This window comes from Hyperolius riggenbachi, chromosome 2 (assembly GCF_040937935.1).
Source record: "Hyperolius riggenbachi isolate aHypRig1 chromosome 2, aHypRig1.pri, whole genome shotgun sequence".
NCBI classification, from domain to species: Eukaryota; Metazoa; Chordata; class Amphibia; order Anura; family Hyperoliidae; genus Hyperolius; species Hyperolius riggenbachi.
The window spans coordinates 131,116,065-131,136,992 of NC_090647.1; the positions used below are offsets into that span (position 1 = coordinate 131,116,065).

At 45.0% G+C, this 20,928-nt stretch overlaps 1 protein-coding gene across 1 annotated transcript in view; it reads right to left on the minus strand.

Moving 5' to 3' along the window:
- Positions 1–20,207, minus strand: part of LOC137544083 (glycoprotein-N-acetylgalactosamine 3-beta-galactosyltransferase 1-like) — a 52,909-nt gene extending 32,702 nt beyond the window's left edge. The window contains exons 1-2 of the mRNA XM_068265146.1: positions 19,964–20,207; positions 4,956–5,150 (exon numbers count right to left, since the gene is read on the minus strand). Of these exons, the coding sequence (XP_068121247.1) occupies positions 4,956–5,148 (193 nt within the window). The 5' untranslated portion in view covers positions 5,149–5,150; positions 19,964–20,207. The remainder of the gene's footprint in view (positions 1–4,955; positions 5,151–19,963) is intronic.
- Positions 20,208–20,928: the final 721 nt, after the last annotated feature.

Sequence of the window (20,928 nt, forward strand, 5' to 3'; positions counted from 1 at the left end):
AGAACAATAGACAATTCCGACTCCCTTTCGTATCCACCTACAGTACTAGTAGTCAAGAGGTGGGTAACATTCTCAGAAAACATTGGCATTTGTTAAGTGAAGCCTTTCCACGCATTCCTGAATTCAGGTATCCCCCTATCCTTTCCTTCAAGAGAGCCCCCACTATTAGGGATAAAATATTTTATCCCACTAATGTACAACAGACCAGAGAGGGGAGGGTTGGTACCTTCCCTTGTTTGGGATGCCACATGTGTGGCCATGTCACTAAGGGATCAGAGTTCAGACATCCATCTAAGGGTACTAAATACCAAATTAGAGATTTTTACACCTGTGAGTCTAGCTATGTTGTTTACTATTTGAAGTGCCCTTGTGGGTTGGGTTATGTCGGTATGACAACCCAAAAAGTGAGGGACAGAATTTGTTCTCACAAAAGTGCTATTAGAAATAAGGACAGGAAACAAGCAGTGTCTTCACATTTCTCTGATTGTGGACATACTGTTGCCCAACTTAAAGTACAAATCATTGATGGAGTCCCCCTTAATTGGAGGGGTAAACTCAGTAGGGGGAAGGAACTTTTGAGGAGGGAGGCGGGGTGGATTAGAAGATTGGGGGTATTGGGGGAGGGAGGATTGAACCATGACTATGAATTGGGTTTTTGTATTTAGATCATTACCTATGCATGTTTCCTATGTGTACTAAAATGTTACAATTTGCTCTTTATTTTACAGAGCTTTCAGCTTATCAGAAGGTGGATTGATCAGGGGGGACTGCAACCACGATGTGTCATCACGAGGTCTCTGCAGAGGTACTCCAGGCAATGGTTATTTGCCAGTGTGCTATTATACACTATTTGTTTACTTGTTGCCATGGTGAGGCTGCTTGAGAGAGCGGAAGGGCGTACTGTTTGATTACGGAGCGCCGTGTTAGCTCCGAAGTTTGTTATTGCTGTGACGTTTTTGGTCATGCCTTGCAGCGTCATTTGACGCTGCGCGCTCTGATTGGCTCTCGGGCTACCTGACCAATGGTACGCTTGGTGATGGAGCTGTGCGGGGAGCCTCGTTCTGACTTGGACAGCGTTGTGTTGTAGGCATATAACGTTTGGCTGTCATTTGCATGTCGGGCTGACAGTCTCCCACTGAGTCCGCCTGCACAAACTGGTAAGCTGATTGGCTGTTATGAAGTTTGATTTTATTGGTGCTACTGACACATTAACACTATTTAAGGGGTGTGTTTTGTGATGCATGTTATGGGCATTCTCAGCTTGAAAAAGGGTTGAGACCTGAAACAGCGGGCTGTCGCCGTATGGCCCCATGATTTTATACTTTTCAGAATAAAAGAGCTTATCTTTACTGCAGTGCCAGCCTCCTTCGTGTCTTGTACTACAACTGTGTATTTTTCATGACAACACTAAATAACAGAATAATCGTATGCTTCAATCATCATCTCTCTATATAATTGGCAAGTGTCTCTGCATCCATATTTGTCCCTGTGCGCATGTGCATGGACAAGACGCAGAGACACTGCCGAGTGCTGCTGAGAGCCGGAGGACAGACCCAAAAGGGTCGGGCATGTGTGCGCGCAGCGGGCGTCACCGAGGCGGGCGTGCGGTGAAGTAATGACAGACCTAGCCGTTTTTAAACCTGCTAAGGTTACTAGTTTATATAATAAAACCCCTGTGTCTCTGTGTCCTGTCCCTGTGTGTGTGTGTGTCCCTACTTACAGACTTGACAGTTTACTGTTTGAGAACCTCATTACATTGTGGGAAATAACAGCTTTCTCCAATTGCCAAGCAAGCAACATCTCCCCGTGTGCATATACTTCGGACAGTGGTGGGAGACAGATGAGCAGGACGCATCGGTATGCGCTTTGCTGAGGTTTAGTGGCTATGGCCTAGCGCCCGTTTTTAACAGGCAGGCCTTTTTACTAGTTTAAAATAATATCAGACACTGTTGGCCCTCAGGAAGCTTCACACTTAAAAATCTGGTGATGCTTGATAAAAAGTTTGGCCACCCCTAAAGTTTGGACAGCTAATTTTAAAGGAACACTATCATTAAAAAAAGTAAAATCAAAAATATGTGTATATGTATATTTATAAAATGTACATTGTTCCACAATAGAATGCACGATAAATTACAAAAATGTTGCTGTCACAGTATTTTGTAAACATCTGACAGGGTTTCTTTTTTTCTTTTAAAATGGCTTAAAGTGTAACTGTGGGGCATAAAATCAAAAATCAATTCTTTATTTTTATCTGGTAAACACAAGTAATAAGGATGCTAACCAGGCAATCCAAACGTTAAAACCACTATTACTTTTCCCGTTGATAAATGAAAATGATCATTCCCCAGTTTACTTGACTCTTATTAGGTACACACAAAATTTGGTACGCAAAGTTGCAGAGCATGCTGGGTTGTCCTTTTTTGCTTCTAGACTTCCCCCTCAGGACTTAACTAATGCAGCCTGATTGGCTGAAGACTCTTTCCCTCTTGCTTTCCCCTCCCACACCTCTCTGTTCCTCTCAGACTGGCCAATATTTCACATGTTGAGACAATGCACTTTCTATAGTGGAGGGCGAGCAATGCATACACAATCAGGCAGAGGATAGTAAACGGGCCCATACACTGGTCGGGTTCAGGCATCGATCGGAAATCAATTCTATCGAATTAGCTGATCGATTGATTTGCGGCCGATTTCAATCAATTTGATCTAATTGACTAATGTAAAATCTAGGTTGATCTGCTGCTGGCAGCAGATCGATGGCCCGTTGAGTTGCATTGGATCTAATGGTCCAACAATACAATTTAGATCGATTTACACATTAGATAGATTCCTGTCAGATTTGACTTGACAGGTATCTGACAGAAATCTATCTGATGGTCGAATCTGCTGCAAATCTATAAGTGTATGGCCACCTTAAGGGAGGAAATTAAATCAGGATTGGCTTCAAAATTGCCACATTTAAAATGGGAAATGCTAAGAAGGATTTTCTCTTTTTTTTTGCTGTATTAAAATCACTAAAATAAAAACGTGGACAGCACAATACATATGTTATGTAAGTAGAGCAAGTATTTATCTACTTATATATGTGTTTTTTGGTATGGTATGGCTGACAGCTCCTCTTTAAATGTTTTAAATAACATTTAAATAGAGAACTCTTGTTAGTGCTAGTACGCACCAAAAATCACTAGTGTCATCGCAAACACTTAGCGTTTTTTAAATCATTTTTTAAAAGTGATTCTAGGCATGTGTCTAGTAATTTTCTATTTATGCCTAATGATCTTTGGAACGTTTTGTGTAATGATTGTGTCCTTCTTCTACACTTTGACCTGGAAGAGATAAGCTTTTGTAAAAAAAAAATACCAGTGCGGTCCGCGAACGCACGCTGCACGCATTTTTTCCCAAAACGCGCGGCTGACCCATTCACTTTCAGGAAATGCTGTTGAAAACAAAGAAAACCCTGAAAATCCCCCATAAGGAGATGGACTGGCCCAAAACCTGTCGGTTCAGATTTTAACTGCCTACTTTTTACGTGATAGTGGTCCTTTAATCAGTTGCTCACAGTTAAAACTGAAAGAAAATGAATTTTCAAAGTAATGTTCATGTTTCCCTATGGCTCAGTTCACACTATACACCTTTTATATGAAAGCTTTCTCACAATGCACTGCTATGGAAAAAAATGCATACCAACGCGTACTAACGCATACCAACGCACACTAACGCATACCAACGCGTACAAATAGATCCTTAGGGCCAGCTCCATCATGAAGGCAAAAGAGGTAATTTCCCCAGGGCCCCCAAGAGCTGACAGCCCCCCCCCTGCCACCCCCCCCCCCCCCCCCCACTGTGCCAACCCCCAGGTCACTAGCCCTTCCCCCCAATTTGTGCACTGTACTGTTTGTTACAGCATTACAACGCACCTTTTTGCGTGCGCTGCTTCTTCCACGTGCCACGTCTTTATCCCCACTGGCTGCTTCTTTTCCTTGACCCATCACAGGTCATTATGCAACAACATGCGCCAGGTCATTGAGAAGAGGCAGCAGCAAGGATGAAGATGGGGAGCACATGCAAAGCAGTGCACCTGAACCAGTTAAGGTGCAATGCCGTAGAAAATCATGGAGGGCCCCCATTCAGCATAGAGTTGAGGGAAGCGATCGAGGGGTGGCAGACAGATTGGGGTGGAGGGTGGCAGTCTGCTCGGGGGGGCCAAAGGGCTGAACAGAATTTTCTGGAAGGGGGTAGAGGCAGGACCGGTTCTAGCTACTATGGGCCATCAGAGCAGAAGTAACTTGGGGGTCTACTGACACCCCCCACAGCAAATCCATTCTTCAGGGACCCAAAGCTGGCTGCCAGGCCCCATCCTACCCCACCTGTCCCACAATATCATCAGGACTCAGAGTCCATCTTCTGTCTACTCAAAAGCATTGTTGGGATTCCCATAATTTCCCTCTTCTTTTCCCCCACAAATGTAGAATGTACACACAGCGGAGTCTTACCTAATCCAGACAGGACACAGGTGGCAGCACCGCACTCTATGCTTTGGACTTTGGCTGTGTATTTATGCTGGCAACAGGTAGTGCAAATTACCCCTGTACCCCTTGGGTCACCAATGGCCTGGGGTGGGGAGAAGACATCTTGGGGGGCCCATTTTGCCTCTATGGTAGGGAGGCCCCAGATTAGCTTTTCCCCAGGGCTCCAATGCAGCTTGAACCAGCCCTGAGTACGCTGTCTCTATACGTAACTTTTTCAGATATTTAGCAAATACACTGCATAGTTTGCTCACGGTAAATGCAGGAACAAACATGTTGAGCAGATTCGTTGGTTTGGTGGATCAGGAGTCCACATAAAGCATTCGCTAAAAACACATCTTCCACAGTTGCATAAGTTTTTTAATCATGCTTATCTACAATCATAATAGTACAAAAATACCTTTAATAAATGTATTTAACTCTTAATACCTGAGTCGTGTTCATGAAGAACCTTATCTATTGAGCCGGTTTCCTTAAATTGTTTCCAAGATGGCATGGTTTTAGGTGGCTCGTTCAGGGAGCTCTGGAGGAAAGTATGGACTATAATAAATGTCAGGAAAAATCCAATCAAGATGCCAAAGTTGAATGTCACCCATGAAAACCTGCCAAGGAATACTGCCATTGCTGTGGAGACACATACATGAAACTTAATGAATTGTTGCACATGGAAGAAAACTATTCAATATAATATAACAATACAATGTCTCGTCTTGAAATGAGGTGACCCATAGCTACTATTTATGTACTTGGAAAGTGGTCAGTTTCTGTTAAAATGATTAGCAGTTTTAGTAATAAAAATTGAAGTCAAAGTGAAAATAAAAGTAAAACAGGTGGGTTTGCTGAACTTCCTAGTGAGACAAGGTATCAGTCACACTAAAGGATCAATAGAAAAGCTTGGGGGGTGAAAGGGGAGGGATCAGCCTTAAGCTCAACACACACCATACAATCTTGGTTGTACAGATTTACCAAATCTATGTAGTATAAGGGCCAACAGATTGAAAATACCTTGAATGATTGATTGGATAAGCTCTTATATTACATGAAAGTGGTAAGATTGAACAACCAAGATTGTATGGTGTGTGTTGAGCCTTAGTATTTATCTAAACTGAAAGGGAAGGTCCAAGCGAAATAAAAAAATGAGTTTCACTTACCTGGGGCTTCTACCAGCCCCATGCAGCCATCCTGTGCCCTCGTAGTCACTCACTGCTGCTCCAGTCCCCCGCTGGCAGCTTGCCGACCTTAGAGGTCGGCGGGCCGCATTGCGTACATTTTTACGCATTCCCGCTAGTGCAGGAACGTTAACACATACATTTTTATGCGTTAGTGGTTTAATGCGTAAAAATGTATGTGTTAATGTTCCTGCACTAGCGGGAATGCGTAAAAATGTACGCAATGCGGCCCGCCGACCTCTAAGGTCGGCATGCTGCCAGAGGGGGACTGGAGCAGCAGTGAGTGACTACGAGGGCACAGGATGGCTGCATGGGGCTAGTAGAAGCCCCAGGTAAGTTAACTTCCTTGCCGGTCTAATTAACGCCGGCAAGGAGGCAGTGCAGAACTTTTTTTTAATTTATTTATTTTTTTTAAATCATGTAGCGAGCCCAGGGCTCGCTACATGATAGCCGCTGAGCGGCGGCATCCCCGCACCCACTTCGATCGCCTTTTGACGATCAGAGTAAGCAGGAAATCCCGTTCAGAACGGGATTTCCTGCAGGGCTTCCCCGGTCGCCATGGAGACGGGGCGGGATGACGTCATCGACGTCGAGACGTCACAGGAAATCCCGATCCGCCCTTAGCGCTGCCTGGCACTGATTGGCCAGGCTGCGCAGGGGTCTGGGGCGAGGGGGGGGGGGGGGGCGGCTCGGCGCGTCACGGCGGCGATCGCGTACTACACGCAGCTAGCAAAGCTAGCAAAGTGCTAGCTGCGTGTAGGAAAAAAAAATATGCAAATCGGCCCAGCAGGGCCTGAGAAATCCTCCTGCGCAGGTTAGCCCGAGCTGAGCTCGGGATAACCGGCAAGGAGGTTAAACTCATTTTTCTATTTTGCTTGGACCTTCCCTTTAAAGATATTATTTACCTCATAAGCCTATTTCTCTGTAACTACTAATAGTTTTAAAATGCATTTTACCCACACAGGCTCAGTTTTATTGCCTTAGTTTGTATCCACTAGTTCTAACTGTATTATTATTATTATTGATTTACTGTATATAACGCCAGTATCTTTCGTGGCACTGTAAAACCAGTGGCGTAGCTAAGGAGCACTGGGCACCAGTGCAAGTTTTACATTTGGCCCCGCCAAGCACTTTATACATAACAATTGATACAGGATACCAAACCTGCCAAGGACAGCTGCAGTGTCATTTGCAAGAAGGGGATGGGGAACAGCTTGTTAATTACTACTAATCAAGGCTATAGAAGTGATTATTACAGGAACAGGACTAATAAAGGGCTAATTCTGCGGTTGAGGATGGGCCCTATGGCTTTTATTGTATTTTGAACATTTTATCTGGTCACCACAAAATCTCTGACCCTGACTCAGTTAAGGTCATTGGACTTGTTTGTTGAGATGGTTATCAGGCATTCTAACACAGTGCCCATTCCACCAGAACTGGTTCAGAAGAGTCTAAAGCTGGCAATGCACTATATGGATTATGTTTCTCAATTAGGCTTGGTTCCCACTTGCGCTGGATCAGGTGCGGCTAGCGGAGAATGTAGTGTCCACTCTGATGGTCCGTTGCGGTCCGGCTGGTGCCCAGGGCAGATGTGTTACCATCCATAGGCTATATGGTGAATGCATCCACCTGCCTGGAATTATTGTGGACTACACAGAAGTTCATCCCATTTGACAAGTATGAACGTCTCCTATTTATAAAATAGGTGCCTTTCACTGTCAGTTTTGGAATGTGCGGAGAACAGACAAAAAATGCCCATTCTCAGTGGGAACACAGCCTTATGGTGCCCATAAATGGTACCATTTTTTCATTTTTTTCGATTAGATAATTTTGTTAGATTATTCCGATCGGATATATTTTTTTTTCCAACATGTCTGATAGGATTTTTATTGAAAAAAAAAAATGGGATAATCATTCGTTTTTCTTGATTTAAAAAAAAAAAAAAAAAAAAAAAGATTATTTTTGACTTTCATTCTTTTCGATCTTTTTTGTCAAATAAACAGGAAAATCGACCATTTTTATTGCACGGTGTATGGGCACCATTAGACATTCAACGTCTAATTAGACAAAATGGTGTTTTCCATCAGCACCGGGATCGACCCATGAATGACATTATGCTATTGCCAATGGCAGTTCTTGGTGATGTCAATCATAATGTTAATAAAGGGTCGATCACTGAACCGATCGTATAGTGTATGGCCAGCTTAGAGGTACCCATACACTACTTCGATTTCCCGCTGTTATACAACAGATTCGATCACTGTGATCGAATCTGCTGTGAAATCGTTAACGCAAATGTTGACCGATCGACCGATTTCCATCCGAAATCGATCGATTCAGTCCATCTTTCCAGGCGGAAAATTTAGCTCGATCGCCAGCCGCATTGTTAGCGGCGTTCGATTCAGCAACGACCGATGCAGCAATACATCACCCGTCCACCGGCGCGAGTCCCAGGGTCCCTGCAGTTCCTCACTGCTTCCAGCGTCTTCTCGTCTTCTCTTCACTTCCTGTCCCGCCCTGTGAGAAGTCGAAGTTCAAACAGTAGAGGGCGCTCTACTGTTTGAACTTCTCTTGTCACAGGACAGGAAGTGAAGAGGAGACGGAGGATGACGCTGGAAGAAGGGACAACACAGCCGCAGGGACTCGTGCTGGAGGACAGGTGATGTACAGCTGAGGGCGGCGAGGCAGGCAAAGTGAGCGGCAGCTCCACAGGTTGTGAACTGATTTCATAATGAAATCGATTCAAAATCTGTGTGCAATGTATGGGCAGCCATTAGATCCCTCTCTGATCAGATTCGATCAGAGAGGGATTTATCTGTTGGTCGATCTGGTGGCAATCGACCAGTGTATGGCAGCCTTAAGGCTGTTCACTTTTATCTAAGGACACTACAATTCTTCCAGCCAATATGTAAAAGCTTACAGAGCAAGAGCTAAAGGAATCTTTTTTTGGATCTTCAGATAACAGTGGAAGGTGACTCAGGCTTTGATGTTGTATGGAAAATCAGTCATGCTAACAGTCTTGTAGACCGTGATTGTAATTTCATTCTTAACATCCCAGTTCTCAAACAACTACGTGAATCGCTTTTATGCAATACACACTATAACTTCCTCCTCAGTGATTGCTTTCCTGGTCAGGCAGCTGCCAAGGTACTGAAACTGGTCAACAGATTCCAAATGTTATCCATCTATGGTCATCATCCGTGTCTTTACCGCATTGCCAGGGTTATCGTGAAGGAGTACTTTGGATCAGTCCCCAGTTATGACATGGTATCCTACGTTATTATTATTAGTCACACAGTACTTTCTTTTCTCAGGTTTAGTTTGCTTGTGACTTGTGCATACAAATGTGTAACCTTACATCAGCTTATGGGAGATAAGACTGCTTGTAGGCCCATACCCACGAGATAAAGAAACCGAGCAAAACGAATAATGAACGACTCACGGTTCAGATATATGCCGTGAAAATTATACCAAACGAAGGCTACGACGAACAATTTGCGATGATTCTCAGGCGTTTCGAGTGACCCCCATGATGGATCACATCGGCAGATAATCATTTATAGCAGCAGTGTGTACAGAGTTATGAATGTTTATTACACGATCTGTCCATTCAGTCTACGACGCCTCACCATCTTCATCCTTTAAGAGTGGAGAACAAGAGGGCGAGAGAGGATATATGGTAGCATTGAACCAGTCTACAGAACACTACTTTGCTGGTTTTTAATGTAGACTTTAGATGGGATTTTAAAGGACCACATACAGCGAAATAAAATTAAGCAGTTAAAATCTGTCAGAACTGACAGGTTTTGGACTAGTCCATCTCCTCATGGGGGATTCTCAGGGCTTTCTTTGATTTCTAAAGCAAACCTGAATTGCACTTGCTTAAAGGTGGGTACACACGTCAGATAAAAGTCTTTGGAAAATGAAAGATCACAGACCAATTTTACCCCCTTTCATGTAGTATGAGAGCCATACTCTACACAGTCTATTCTATGGAGCTGAACTCCCCATCAGACAGAAATCTTTGCAAGATGCTGGACACAAAGACCGCTGTACACATGCAACAGATCAGTATCTGCAAAAGATCTGTTCCTGCAAAAGATCCATTCCTGCAAAACGCATTCATAGTCTGATATCTGCAGATCTCATACACACCTTGTTTAACGGACAATTATCTGTAGATCAGATCCACCAGGTTGGATCTTCAGATCGGCAGATAATTGTCTAATCTGCAGATGAATGTCCATTAAACAAGGTGTGTATGGGATCTGCAGATTTCATAGACTATGAATGCATTTTGCAGGAATGGATCTTTTGCAGGAACAGATCTTTTGCAGATACTGATCTGTTGAATGTGTATAGCATCTGTGTGTGCAGCATCTTGCAAAGATTTTTATCTGATGGGGAGTTCAGCTCCATAGAATAGACTGTGTAGGTATGGCTCTCATACTACATGGAAGGGGGTAAAATTGGTCTGTGATCTTTCATTTTCCAAAGACTTTTATCTGACGTGTGTACGCACCTTTAGTCTACCTGCCCTAATAGTATGCAAGTAGGGAGGCTGGCTGGTATCTTACTATTTTGGCAGTTAGACTTAGCAACTGCCATTCAGGAAATGCTTTTAAAACAAAGAAAACCCTGAGAATCCTCTGTGAGGAGATGGACTAGTGCAAAACCTATTGTTTCTGTCATATTATTTTGCTATAGTGGTCTTTTAATCTTCCTGGTGTTCAATTTCCCCAGGATTTCTGAGCAAAAAGTGATCCAATTAATGTTCATAACCTTTTTTTCCTGTAACTTGCCAAAATGTGTCAAGCAAGGGTCTAGTATACAGTGCAGGAGAGTATTGACATCTATGCACGTCAATACTGTTCACAGCATGTTTTGAATCGACGTGTACTGTATAGCCGTCAATACCGCAAGGGAGGTTAAACACACAATTTTTTTTTTTAATTTTTTTTTCTGTAGTGGTCTGTTAAACACACATTTGTAAATTGCCTGAGAAGCTAAGGAGATGTAAAGCACCAATGTTCTGCAAATCCAGATTGTTGGACTGATGTACTACAACATTTTAAAGTGATGTTTGGCCTGGGGTAGTCATGAAATGAACACAGAGACATATTTTTTACACCATTCCTGATAAAAAGATCCAAGCTGACTTTCTACCTGCATTCAGTGGCGTAGCTAAGGAACTGTGGGCTCCGATGCAAGTTTTACATTGGGCGTGCTCCCCCCCCCCCAAGTGCTCTACACATAACAATTAATACAGTGCACCAAAACCTGCCAATTGCAACCACAGTGTCAGGTGCAAGGGGATGGGGAACAGTTTGTTAATGATTACCACTATTCAAAGTATCTATAGAAGTGATTATTATGAGCACAGGACCAATAGAGAGTTAATACTGTGGTTGAGGGAAGGCCCCTCTTGCCCAAGGGCCCCGATGCAGTCATAACCTCTGCACCCCCTATTGCTACACCCGTGCATGCAGTAAGTCATTTAAACTGAGTCTGAAGCGAGAATAAATCTCGCTTCAGACCTCATAGATAGCAGGGGCATGTGTGCCCCTGCTAAAACACCGCTATCCCGTGGCTTAACGGGGGTCCCTTCACCCCCAAATCCCCTCGGTGCAGCGGGGGATCTCTTCCTGGTTGGGGCAGGGCTAACTGCCGCAGCCCTGCCCCACGCGCGTCTGTCAGCGCGTATCTCCGCCTCTCCCCCGCCCCTCTCAGTCTTCCTTCACTGAGAGGGGCGGGGGAGAGGCGGCGATGCGCCGCTGATAGACGCGACTGGAGGCAGGGCTGCAGCCGTTAGCCCTGCCTCCAGGAAAAGAAAACTCACGACCAAGTTTGCGACCAATGCTTGCGGGGGTGGGTTTAAGGGCGAAGGAACCCCCGTTTAGCCGCGCGATAGCGGCGTTTTAGCAGGGGTACACATGCCCCTGCTAACTATGAGCTCTGAAGCGAGATTTATTCTCGCTTCAGAGTCTCTTTAAAGGTATTACCAACAGCATCTTATATAATAATTTCCCAATCCCTGCATCTTCCTGTGTCCCTGTGTCTGTAGTGCCTGGCGCGCATGTGCAGCACACTGGCAGACCTCACGGCTGTGTGCCTGTTGCCGAGGGGAGAGAGGTTGTGGCTGTGCGCATGTGGCGCGTGCCCATTAGCCTAGCACCAGTTATTTAATGGGCTGGCCTTTTTACTAGTCTTCTATATTCTTGACAAGAAGTATGATAAAGGAATCATCAGGCTGTAAGGCCCCCTCCCCGATCTACTTACCAGTGGCTTCCTCCAGCTCATTCCCGACGACATGTCCCACAACGCAGCTCTGCTCACAGCCCGCGGCCGGTATCCCCACCGGTACTGACACGACCTCAGGGTCGGCTTCGTACTGCGCCTGCGTGAGCGGTGCTGTCAATCACCGCCATGTTGTCCCCGCTGTACTGCGCCTGCTTTAGTACCAGCGGGGATACCGGCCGCGGGCTGTGAGCGGAGCTGCGTCGTGGGACATGTCGCCGGGAATGAGCTGGAGGAAGCCACTGGTAAGTAGATCGGGGAGGGGGCCTTACAGCTTGATGATTCCTTTCAGGCACCTCCAAATTCTCTAATGATTGCTGAGGATCCTTAATGACCTTACCATAACTCAATGCTGTCTGTGTTTGTGGAGGGTCACCCATTTTGCTTTACTCCTCTTTGAGCAAAAAGGAGCAAATCCCAATAAAAACTTTGTTCTATATGGAAATAGATCTATTGTGTCATCTGTTGGGAGGCAAGTCCACCATTACCTCCCATTTTTCAACTGTTTTTAGTTTATTTTATCCTGTTTTGTTTTGGCACCTCTATATTCCTAACCCAGTCTATATCTCTATGCTTACCATAGATGGCTTTGCCCCTGGCTAGGTGACCTTTGAGTTAGTGACTCACCTGAATAAACAAGGTGGTGTAACCACATTTTCTGTGCTTACTATGCAAGTAACTGCCCCTCCCCCCCCCCCCCCCCCCCCCTAAATACCACAGGACACCTTCAAAGGTCTTGTGGAGACTGTGCCGTGACAGGGCAGAATATTTTTGTCAGCACATATTAGTAGAATGGTTAGAATGTTTGCTTGATCACTGCCTTAGTACCTGAGGCTACCTCTGTGCAGCGCACTAGATTTTTGTCAGGTGTAAGGGTGTGAAGCACTTTTTCAGAACTGGTATCTTTATTTTACTTGAGGCAAATATTTTCTTCTGTGAGAAAAACAAGGGGAGCAATACAAAGTGTACAAAGTTTACCTAACTCTAAACCATGACACGTAAAATCAGTTTTTTTTCCTCCAGCTTTGTTACATGGGTCTGTTTGACCTGTAATAGTGCAGATAGTTTTATTTAGAAAATGGGAAATCTGCACACTGTGTAAAAAGAGCTCTGGAGTCTGACTCTGGACCACAAGCATACAGATCCTTGTTTGTGTAACTGTGCACCATATTTTATTGGCGTAACTCTGCTATTAGATATGTCTGACAGTTGGTGCTCTTTCTGTTACTTTAAAGGGTACCTGAAGTGAGAGGGATATGGAGGCTGTCATATTTATTTCCTTTTAAACAATACCGACTTCCTGGCATGTCCTGCTGATCTCTTTGGCTACAGTAGTGCCTGAATCCCACACCTGTAACAACCATGTGGCTAATCCAGTCAGCCTTCAGTCAGACATCTGATCTGCATGCTTGTTTAGGGTCTAGGGCTAGAAGTATAAGAGGCAGAGGATCAGCAGGGCAGCCAGGCAATATGTATTCTTTAAAAGGAAATATATATATGGCAGCCTCCATATCCCCCTAACAATGTGCTTTAAAGAGACTTTAAAGAGGGGGGGAAGCCTCAGGATCCCAATGAGGTTTCCTCCTCCCCTGTAGCTGCAGGCAATCCAGTGCTGGCTCGCCCGAAGTCTCCCGAAATCCTCCCTCGACAAGCCTGACAAGGCTTGATACCTTCTCGGCTTCAGCGGGGGCGCTGTTGCAGCTCTCAGAACAGAAATAAAGGGAAATAGCCGATTTTCAGTTAGGTCCGCTCTACTGCGCAGGTGCAGGTGTCTTACGCCTGCGAAGTAGAGCAGACCAGACTGGAATCTGCTACTTCCGAGACCAGAGCGGCAACTGCGCCTGTGCTGGAGCCGGAAAGGTAAATATTTACCTGCTAGCCGTTTCTGGACCCGCAGCGAGACCACCGTGGGACAGAGGAGGACTGGGCAAGCCTCGATAGGATCCGGAGGCTTCCACCTCCCAAGGTGAGTACCCCCAGGGGCATATTTTTTTAATGCAGATTCTCTTCATCCACTTTCCACCTAGACCTGTTTTCCCTTTATTTACTAGAGCAGTTTTGACGCTTTAGCTATGCCCATATTTCATACGCAATAAATTTATCACTACGTTTGACACCTTAGTGATATATACATCTTTTTTCGGGACAAACTAAACTATCTTCAGGTGCTATTTTTCTCCAGGAATTATTTTATTTCCTATGTATTTTAACAGGATAAAAGGAAAAAAATTTAAAAAGATGCAGTTTCTCAGTTTTTACCTATTATTATTTTTAAAATGAAAAGTGCTACTGTAGATTATATAAACAAGTTAAATTTGGCAATGTACCCCATCTATATACTGTATATAAAATCGTATGTGTGTGTGTGTATATGCCCCAATCACTTGAAAACGCCTTGACTAATTTAAATAAAACTTGGTATACAGATCCCTTACTACCTGGGATAATATGTTCTGGGGGTCTCGCGGCCCCCCTGCACACCTGGGCGGAGCTACGAACAGCCTATCCGATTTCACCCATTCATGTCAATGGAAAAAATGGAAAAGGCTGTAATCAAGTAATCAAGCCAGAGTCCCCAAACTTGGCACAGTTGGTCACTTGATGACCAAGGTTACAAATTCAGGAAAAGTGGACGGGGCAAAAAACAGCCAATCAAATTTCAGCCATTCATTTTAAATGGTAAAATGTAAACTGCAGCCATTCTTAGACTATTAATAGCAGGGTTTTCAGACTTGGCACACTTGGTCACTGGGTGACTAGGATTAATATACAGTAAACTGGATGGAGCCTACAACAGTCAATCAAAATTCACCTATTGTTTTTCAAGGGTAATATTTACATTGCTTCCATTCTTACACTATTAATGGCAGAGGCCTCAAACCTGGTACAGTCAGTCATTGAGTGCCCGGGGTTCAAATTCTGAAAAGAGTAGGAGCCACAAACAGCCAATAAGATTTGTTTCTTTTCAGTGGGAAATTTTAAATTATTGATGTCAAGGACCACAAAGCTCACAAACTTGGTTACTGTGTGTCAAGGTTTGAAAAAGTGGGCAGAGCCATCAACTACATTTTTTACATGGGAAAATATAAACTGCAGCCATTCTTACACTGTTAATGGCAGGGTTCTCAAACTTGGCACAGTTGGTCACTGGGGGACTGGAATGAATATTCAGGAAAGTGGGTGGAGCTTACAACAGCCAATCAAATTTCACCTATTGATTTTCAAGGGGAATATTTACATTGCTGCCATTCTTATACTGTTAATGGCAGAGGCCTCACAACTGGTACAGTCTTGAATTGGGTGACTGGGGTTCAAATTCTGAAGAAGGTGGTAGGGCCACAAACAGCCAGATTTGTTTAATTTCTATGGGAAAATGCAAGTTATTGATGCCAAGGACCCCAAAGCCTAGTCATTGAGTGACTGTGTGTCAGGCAGGGGTCACACTTGTCTTTCAGTTTCTACACTTTTCAGAAAACTGAAAGACAAATGTGACCTCTACCGTACAACAGCTAATGTAATTTATAGAGAAAACTGACAAATTGCGCAAGATGTCAGTTTTTTTTCTGCATGCGAAATCTGCATTAAAGTGTGACCTAGCTCATTGATTAACATGAGTTCTCAGTTGAAGTCAGTTTTTCTGTGCAGAAAACGCGTACGAAAGCCGGTAAGTGTGACCCCTGCCTCAAGGTTACATAAAGTGGACGGAGACAAATGCAAATTTCACTTGGAAAATATAAACTGCAGCCATTCTTACACTGTTAATGGCAGGGTCCTCAAACTTTGTACAGTTGGTCATTGGGTGACAGGGATTATTTTTTTCTGAAAAGTGGGTGGAGCCTACAAAAGCCAATCAAAATTCACCTAATGATTTTCAAGGGTAATATTTAAATTGTTGCAATTCTTGCACTGTTATTGGCACAAGCCTAAAACCTGGTACAGTTGGTCATTGGGGCTCAAATTCAGAAAACAGAGCGGAGCCACAAACATCCAACCAAATTTGTTTTATTTCAATTGGGAAATACAAATTAGTGATGCCAAGGACCCCAAAGCTCACAAACGTGGTCATTGAGTGTTTGTGTGCTAGGGTTAGAAAAAGTGGGCAGAGCCATTACTAGCCAAATACATACCCGGGCAATGCAGAGTCATCAGCTAGTTTATTATAAAACTTCTACAATAGATGGTTATGGTATTCAGATTTGTAACAGTGTAATATGTTTCTGCCCATGGCTGTCTGTACTAGCATATCTTGCCGCTGAGCATGAGCTGCAGTTGTGGCTAGTGGTAATCACTGATGGATTGCCGCTGTGCATGTTCTGCAGTTGTGGCTTGTGGTAATTACTGATGGACTGCCGCTGGGCATGTGGTGCAGTTGTGGTTGTGGTAATCACTGATGGGATTGTCACTGTGCATGTGCTGCAGTTGTGGCTGGTGGTAATCACTGATGGGACTGCTGCTGTGCATGTGATGCAGTTGTGGTAATCACTGATGGGCTGCCGCTGTGCATGTGCTCAGTTGCGGCTGGTGGTAATCACTGATGGGATTGCCGCTGTGCATGAGCTGCAGTTGTGGCTGGTGGTAATTACTGATGAACTGCCGCTGTGCATGTGCTGTAGTTGTGGCTTATGGTAATCACTGATGGATTGCTGCTGTGCATGAGCTGCAGTTGTGGCTGGTGGTAATCACTGATGGTACTGCCGCTGTGCATGTGTTGCAGTTGTGGTAATCACTGATGGACTGCCGCTGTGCATGTGCTCAGTTGTGGCTTGTGGTAATCACTGATGGGCTGCCGCTGCGTATGTGCTGCAGTTGTGGCTTGTGGTAATCACTGATGGGCTGCCGCTGTGTATGTGCTGCAGTTGTGGCTTGTGGTAATCACTGATGGGCTGCCGCTGTGCATGTGCTCAGTTGTGGCTTGTGGTAATCACTGATGGACTGCTGCTGTGCATGTGCTGCAGTTGTGGCTTGTGGTAATCACTGATGAACTGCCGCTGTGCATGTGCTGCAGTTGTGGCTTGTGGTAATCACTGATGGGCTGCCGCTGTGCATGTGCTCAGTTGTGGCTTGTGGTAATCACTGATGGGCTGCCGCTGCGTATGTGCTGCAGTTGTGGCTTGTGGTAATCACTGATGGGCTGCCGCTGTGCATGTGCTCAGTTGTGGCTTGTGGTAATCACTGATGGACTGCGCTGTGCATGTGCTCAGTTGTGGCTTGTGGTAATCACTGATGGACTGCCGCTGTGCATGTGCTCAGTTGTGGCTTGTGGTAATCACTGATGGACTGCCGCTGTGCATGTGCTGCAGTTGTGGTAATCACTGATGGACTGCCGCTGTGCATGTGCTCAGTTGTGGCTTGTGGTAATCACTGATGGACTGCCGCTGAGCATGTGCTCAGTTGTGGCTTGTGGTAATCACTGATGGGCTGCCGCTGCGTATGTGCTGCAGTTGTGGCTTGTGGTAATCACTGATGGGCTGCCGCTGTGCATGTGCTCAGTTGTGGCTTGTGGTAATCACTGATGGACTGCGCTGTGCATGTGCTCAGTTGTGGCTTGTGGTAATCACTGATGGACTGCCGCTGTGCATGTGCTCAGTTGTGGCTTGTGGTAATCACTGATGGACTGCCGCTGTGCATGTGCTGCAGTTGTGGTAATCACTGATGGACTGCCGCTGTGCATGTGCTCAGTTGTGGCTTGTGGTAATCACTGATGGACTGCCGCTGTGTATGTGCTGCAGTTGTGGCTTGTGGTAATCACTGATGGACAGCCGCTGTGCATGTGCTCAGTTGTGGCTTGTGGTAATCACTGATGGGCTGCCGCTGCGTATGTGCTGCAGTTGTGGCTTGTGGTAATCACTGATGAACTGCCGCTGTGCATGTGCTGCAGTTGTGGCTTGTAGTAATCACTGATGGGCTGCCGCTGTGCATGTGCTGCAGTTGTGGCTTGTGGTAATCACTGATGGACTGCCGCTGTGCATGTGCTCAGTTGTGGCTTGTGGTAATCACTGATGGACTGCCGCTGTGTATGTGCTGCAGTTGTGGCTTGTGGTAATCACTGATGGACTGCCGCTGTGCATGTGCTCAGTTGTGGCTTGTGGTAATCACTGATGGACTGCCGCTGCGTATGTGCTGCTGTTGTGGCTTGTGGTAATCACTGATGAACTGCCGCTGTGCATGTGCTGCAGTTGTGGCTTGTGGTAATAACTGATGGACTGCCGCTGTGCATGTGCTCAGTTGTGGCTTGTGGTAATCACTGATGGACTGCCGCTGCGTATGTGCTGCTGTTGTGGCTTGTGGTAATCACTGATGAACTGCCGCTGTGCATGTGCTGCAGTTGTGGCTTGTGGTAATAACTGATGGGCTGCCGCTGCGTATGTGCTGCTGTTGTGGCTTGTGGTAATCACTGATGAACTGCCGCTGTGCATGTGCTGCAGTTGTGGCTTGTGGTAATCACTGATAGGCTGCCGCTGTGCATGTGCTGCAGTTGTGGCTTGTGGTAATCACTGATCGGCTGCCGCTGTGCATGTGCTGCAGTTGTGGCTTGCATCGGTAGGTAGCTTCTACCTGGTAGATCATTTTCAATTCATACTTTAATAATTCTCTTGCAAGCTGAAAAAGTGTGGGCGCCTCTAGTGTACAGAAAGCAAGGTGTAGCTGTATAGACTACTGACAAGGGAAAACTTGGAAATAACAGGCAGCCAAGGCATTGTCTTCCCAAGGAAAAATCATTAACAAGGCAATTAAGGTCTGATTTCCCATATCTATGTAATACATTTATAAAATAAGTAGACCTATCATTTTAGGCAGCGAAATAAAGTACAGTATATGAGTCATAACCTTAGTTGTGTGCCACTAAAGGTGCCCATTAATGATGATGCAATCTTAATTGTACAATCTTACTACTTCTGTGTAATATGACCGACGACCTAAAGTATCCATGCAACAGAATATTACCTCAGTTTACCCTTCCATTACATAGATTTGGTAATTTTGTACAATCAAGATGTTATAATCAAAAGGATGTGAAATCTTGCGCTGCTAGGGCAGTGGTCAAGGGTGGCTGAGTTAGGTCACACTTTAGCTGCTCCTTTAAAGCCCGTCTGTCAGAAAGGCTTAATCAAGGAAACAAAAGTAGAGAAGGAGGAGCGCTCCATAGTGTAACAACGCTTTATTAAAACATATTGCGCAAATAAAAATTCACTTACTAGATGTAAGTTGAATACAAGCATGTAGTCAGGCTTTGCAGCCTTAAAATCCTTCCTCGGTGGGTGCACCTCAAACTGCCGTGGCCATCGGAGATGAGTGGATCGGATGGAGAGCGACCCTGGATGCTCCCCCAAGGGATAAACGTGTGCTGGTGGCGTTATTATGCGTTTCGGTGTTCCATGCCTTCATCAGATAACCTCCGATGGCCATGGCAGTTTGAGGTGCACCCACCGAGGAAGGATTTTAAGGCTGCAAAGCCTGACTACATGCTTGTATTCAACTTACATCTAGTAAGTGAATTTTTATTTGCGCAATATGTTTTAATAAAGCGTTGTTACACTATGGAGCGCTCCTCCTTCTCTACTTTTGTTTCCAAGATGTTAGAATCGAATAGGCACCTTAAAGTGTTAAAGGGACCCTGAACAGTGGCCTATATTGAAAATCTGGTCATACCTGGGGCTTCCTCCAGCCTGCGAAGTCCCCCGGCTTGTTCCTTTCCAGGGTGCATGGCGGTTCCGGTCATTACGGCGGTCGGCATAAGCATTCTGCGCATTCGTGGTTGTCTAAATACTGGATGCTTATGGAGACCGGCGTGATAGCGTGCTGGTTACCCACGCAGGCTATGGGAACTGGAGGAAGTCCCAGGTAAGTCCAGATTTTCAACTTAGGTCACTGCTCAGGGTCCCTGTAAATTCTCAGACAATTGGCATGGCATACATTTGTTATGATAAAGTTTTTGTACAAATTTCTCTATTAAGCATTTCTTCTAATTACCTTATATAATCAGTGTAGCTTCCAGTGGTCCAGTTCTGGGTTAGTGATGGTTTTTGCAGTAACACTTGATGATGAAGGCTTGATGGTCACTGTGTTGTGGACGTTGACAGGCTGAGATGAACTAGTTCCTGCAGCACAACAGAATCACGTGAGAATTCCAGTACTTCAAACAGCTTTGTATAATAAAACATGTTCTACAGGCACAATACAGTCTCTTCTGTTTTATCAGCCTGTAGAGAGAACACAAAGACTGTCCACATAGCACAGCTATACTCCTAAACTATACTATTACATTCACTACATAAGACAAAGCCTGGAGTGTTGCACATTAGCATACTGGCTCACACCCATACCAGAGAAAGATGCTGCTATGCTTGTGGTTTCGCCTCATTCCCTTCAGCACAGAACACTATTATAAGCGCAAGCTACTTCCTACTCAATATCTCAGAGGAGCCAATCAGCAGCCAGAATCTCCACATTCTATACCGTCATCAGATGTTGCATAAGACTGACTGAGTTACTAGAAGGTAGAGAAGGAGCTCATTTTCTCAGACTGACAAGACCTGTTAAGCGTGTCAACTGACAGGTGGTACTAGTGAGGAAGAATGGAACATGTGGCTAGTCTATTGAAAGTAATGCGAAAGCACTGACATACCTCCAGTGCACACCAAAAACCTCTAGCAGATCTGCAAAACGCTAGAGGTTTTTGAAGCAGATTTTCAGAGCGATTCCTAGGCATGTTTAGGCCCCATTCCCACTTGAGCGGGAATCGCGCGATTCCCGCTCAGCGCAAAACACTAGCGGTTTTTAAAAAACGCTAGCCCATGTAAGCCTGTGGCAGTGTTTTCACTGCTGCGTTTGTGGTTAGCATTAACCGCATGCAGCTTTTTGCCAGCGATTCACGATTATTGCGATTAGCATGCATAGCACTGCTAATTTTGATCGCTCACAAAACGCTGCATTGT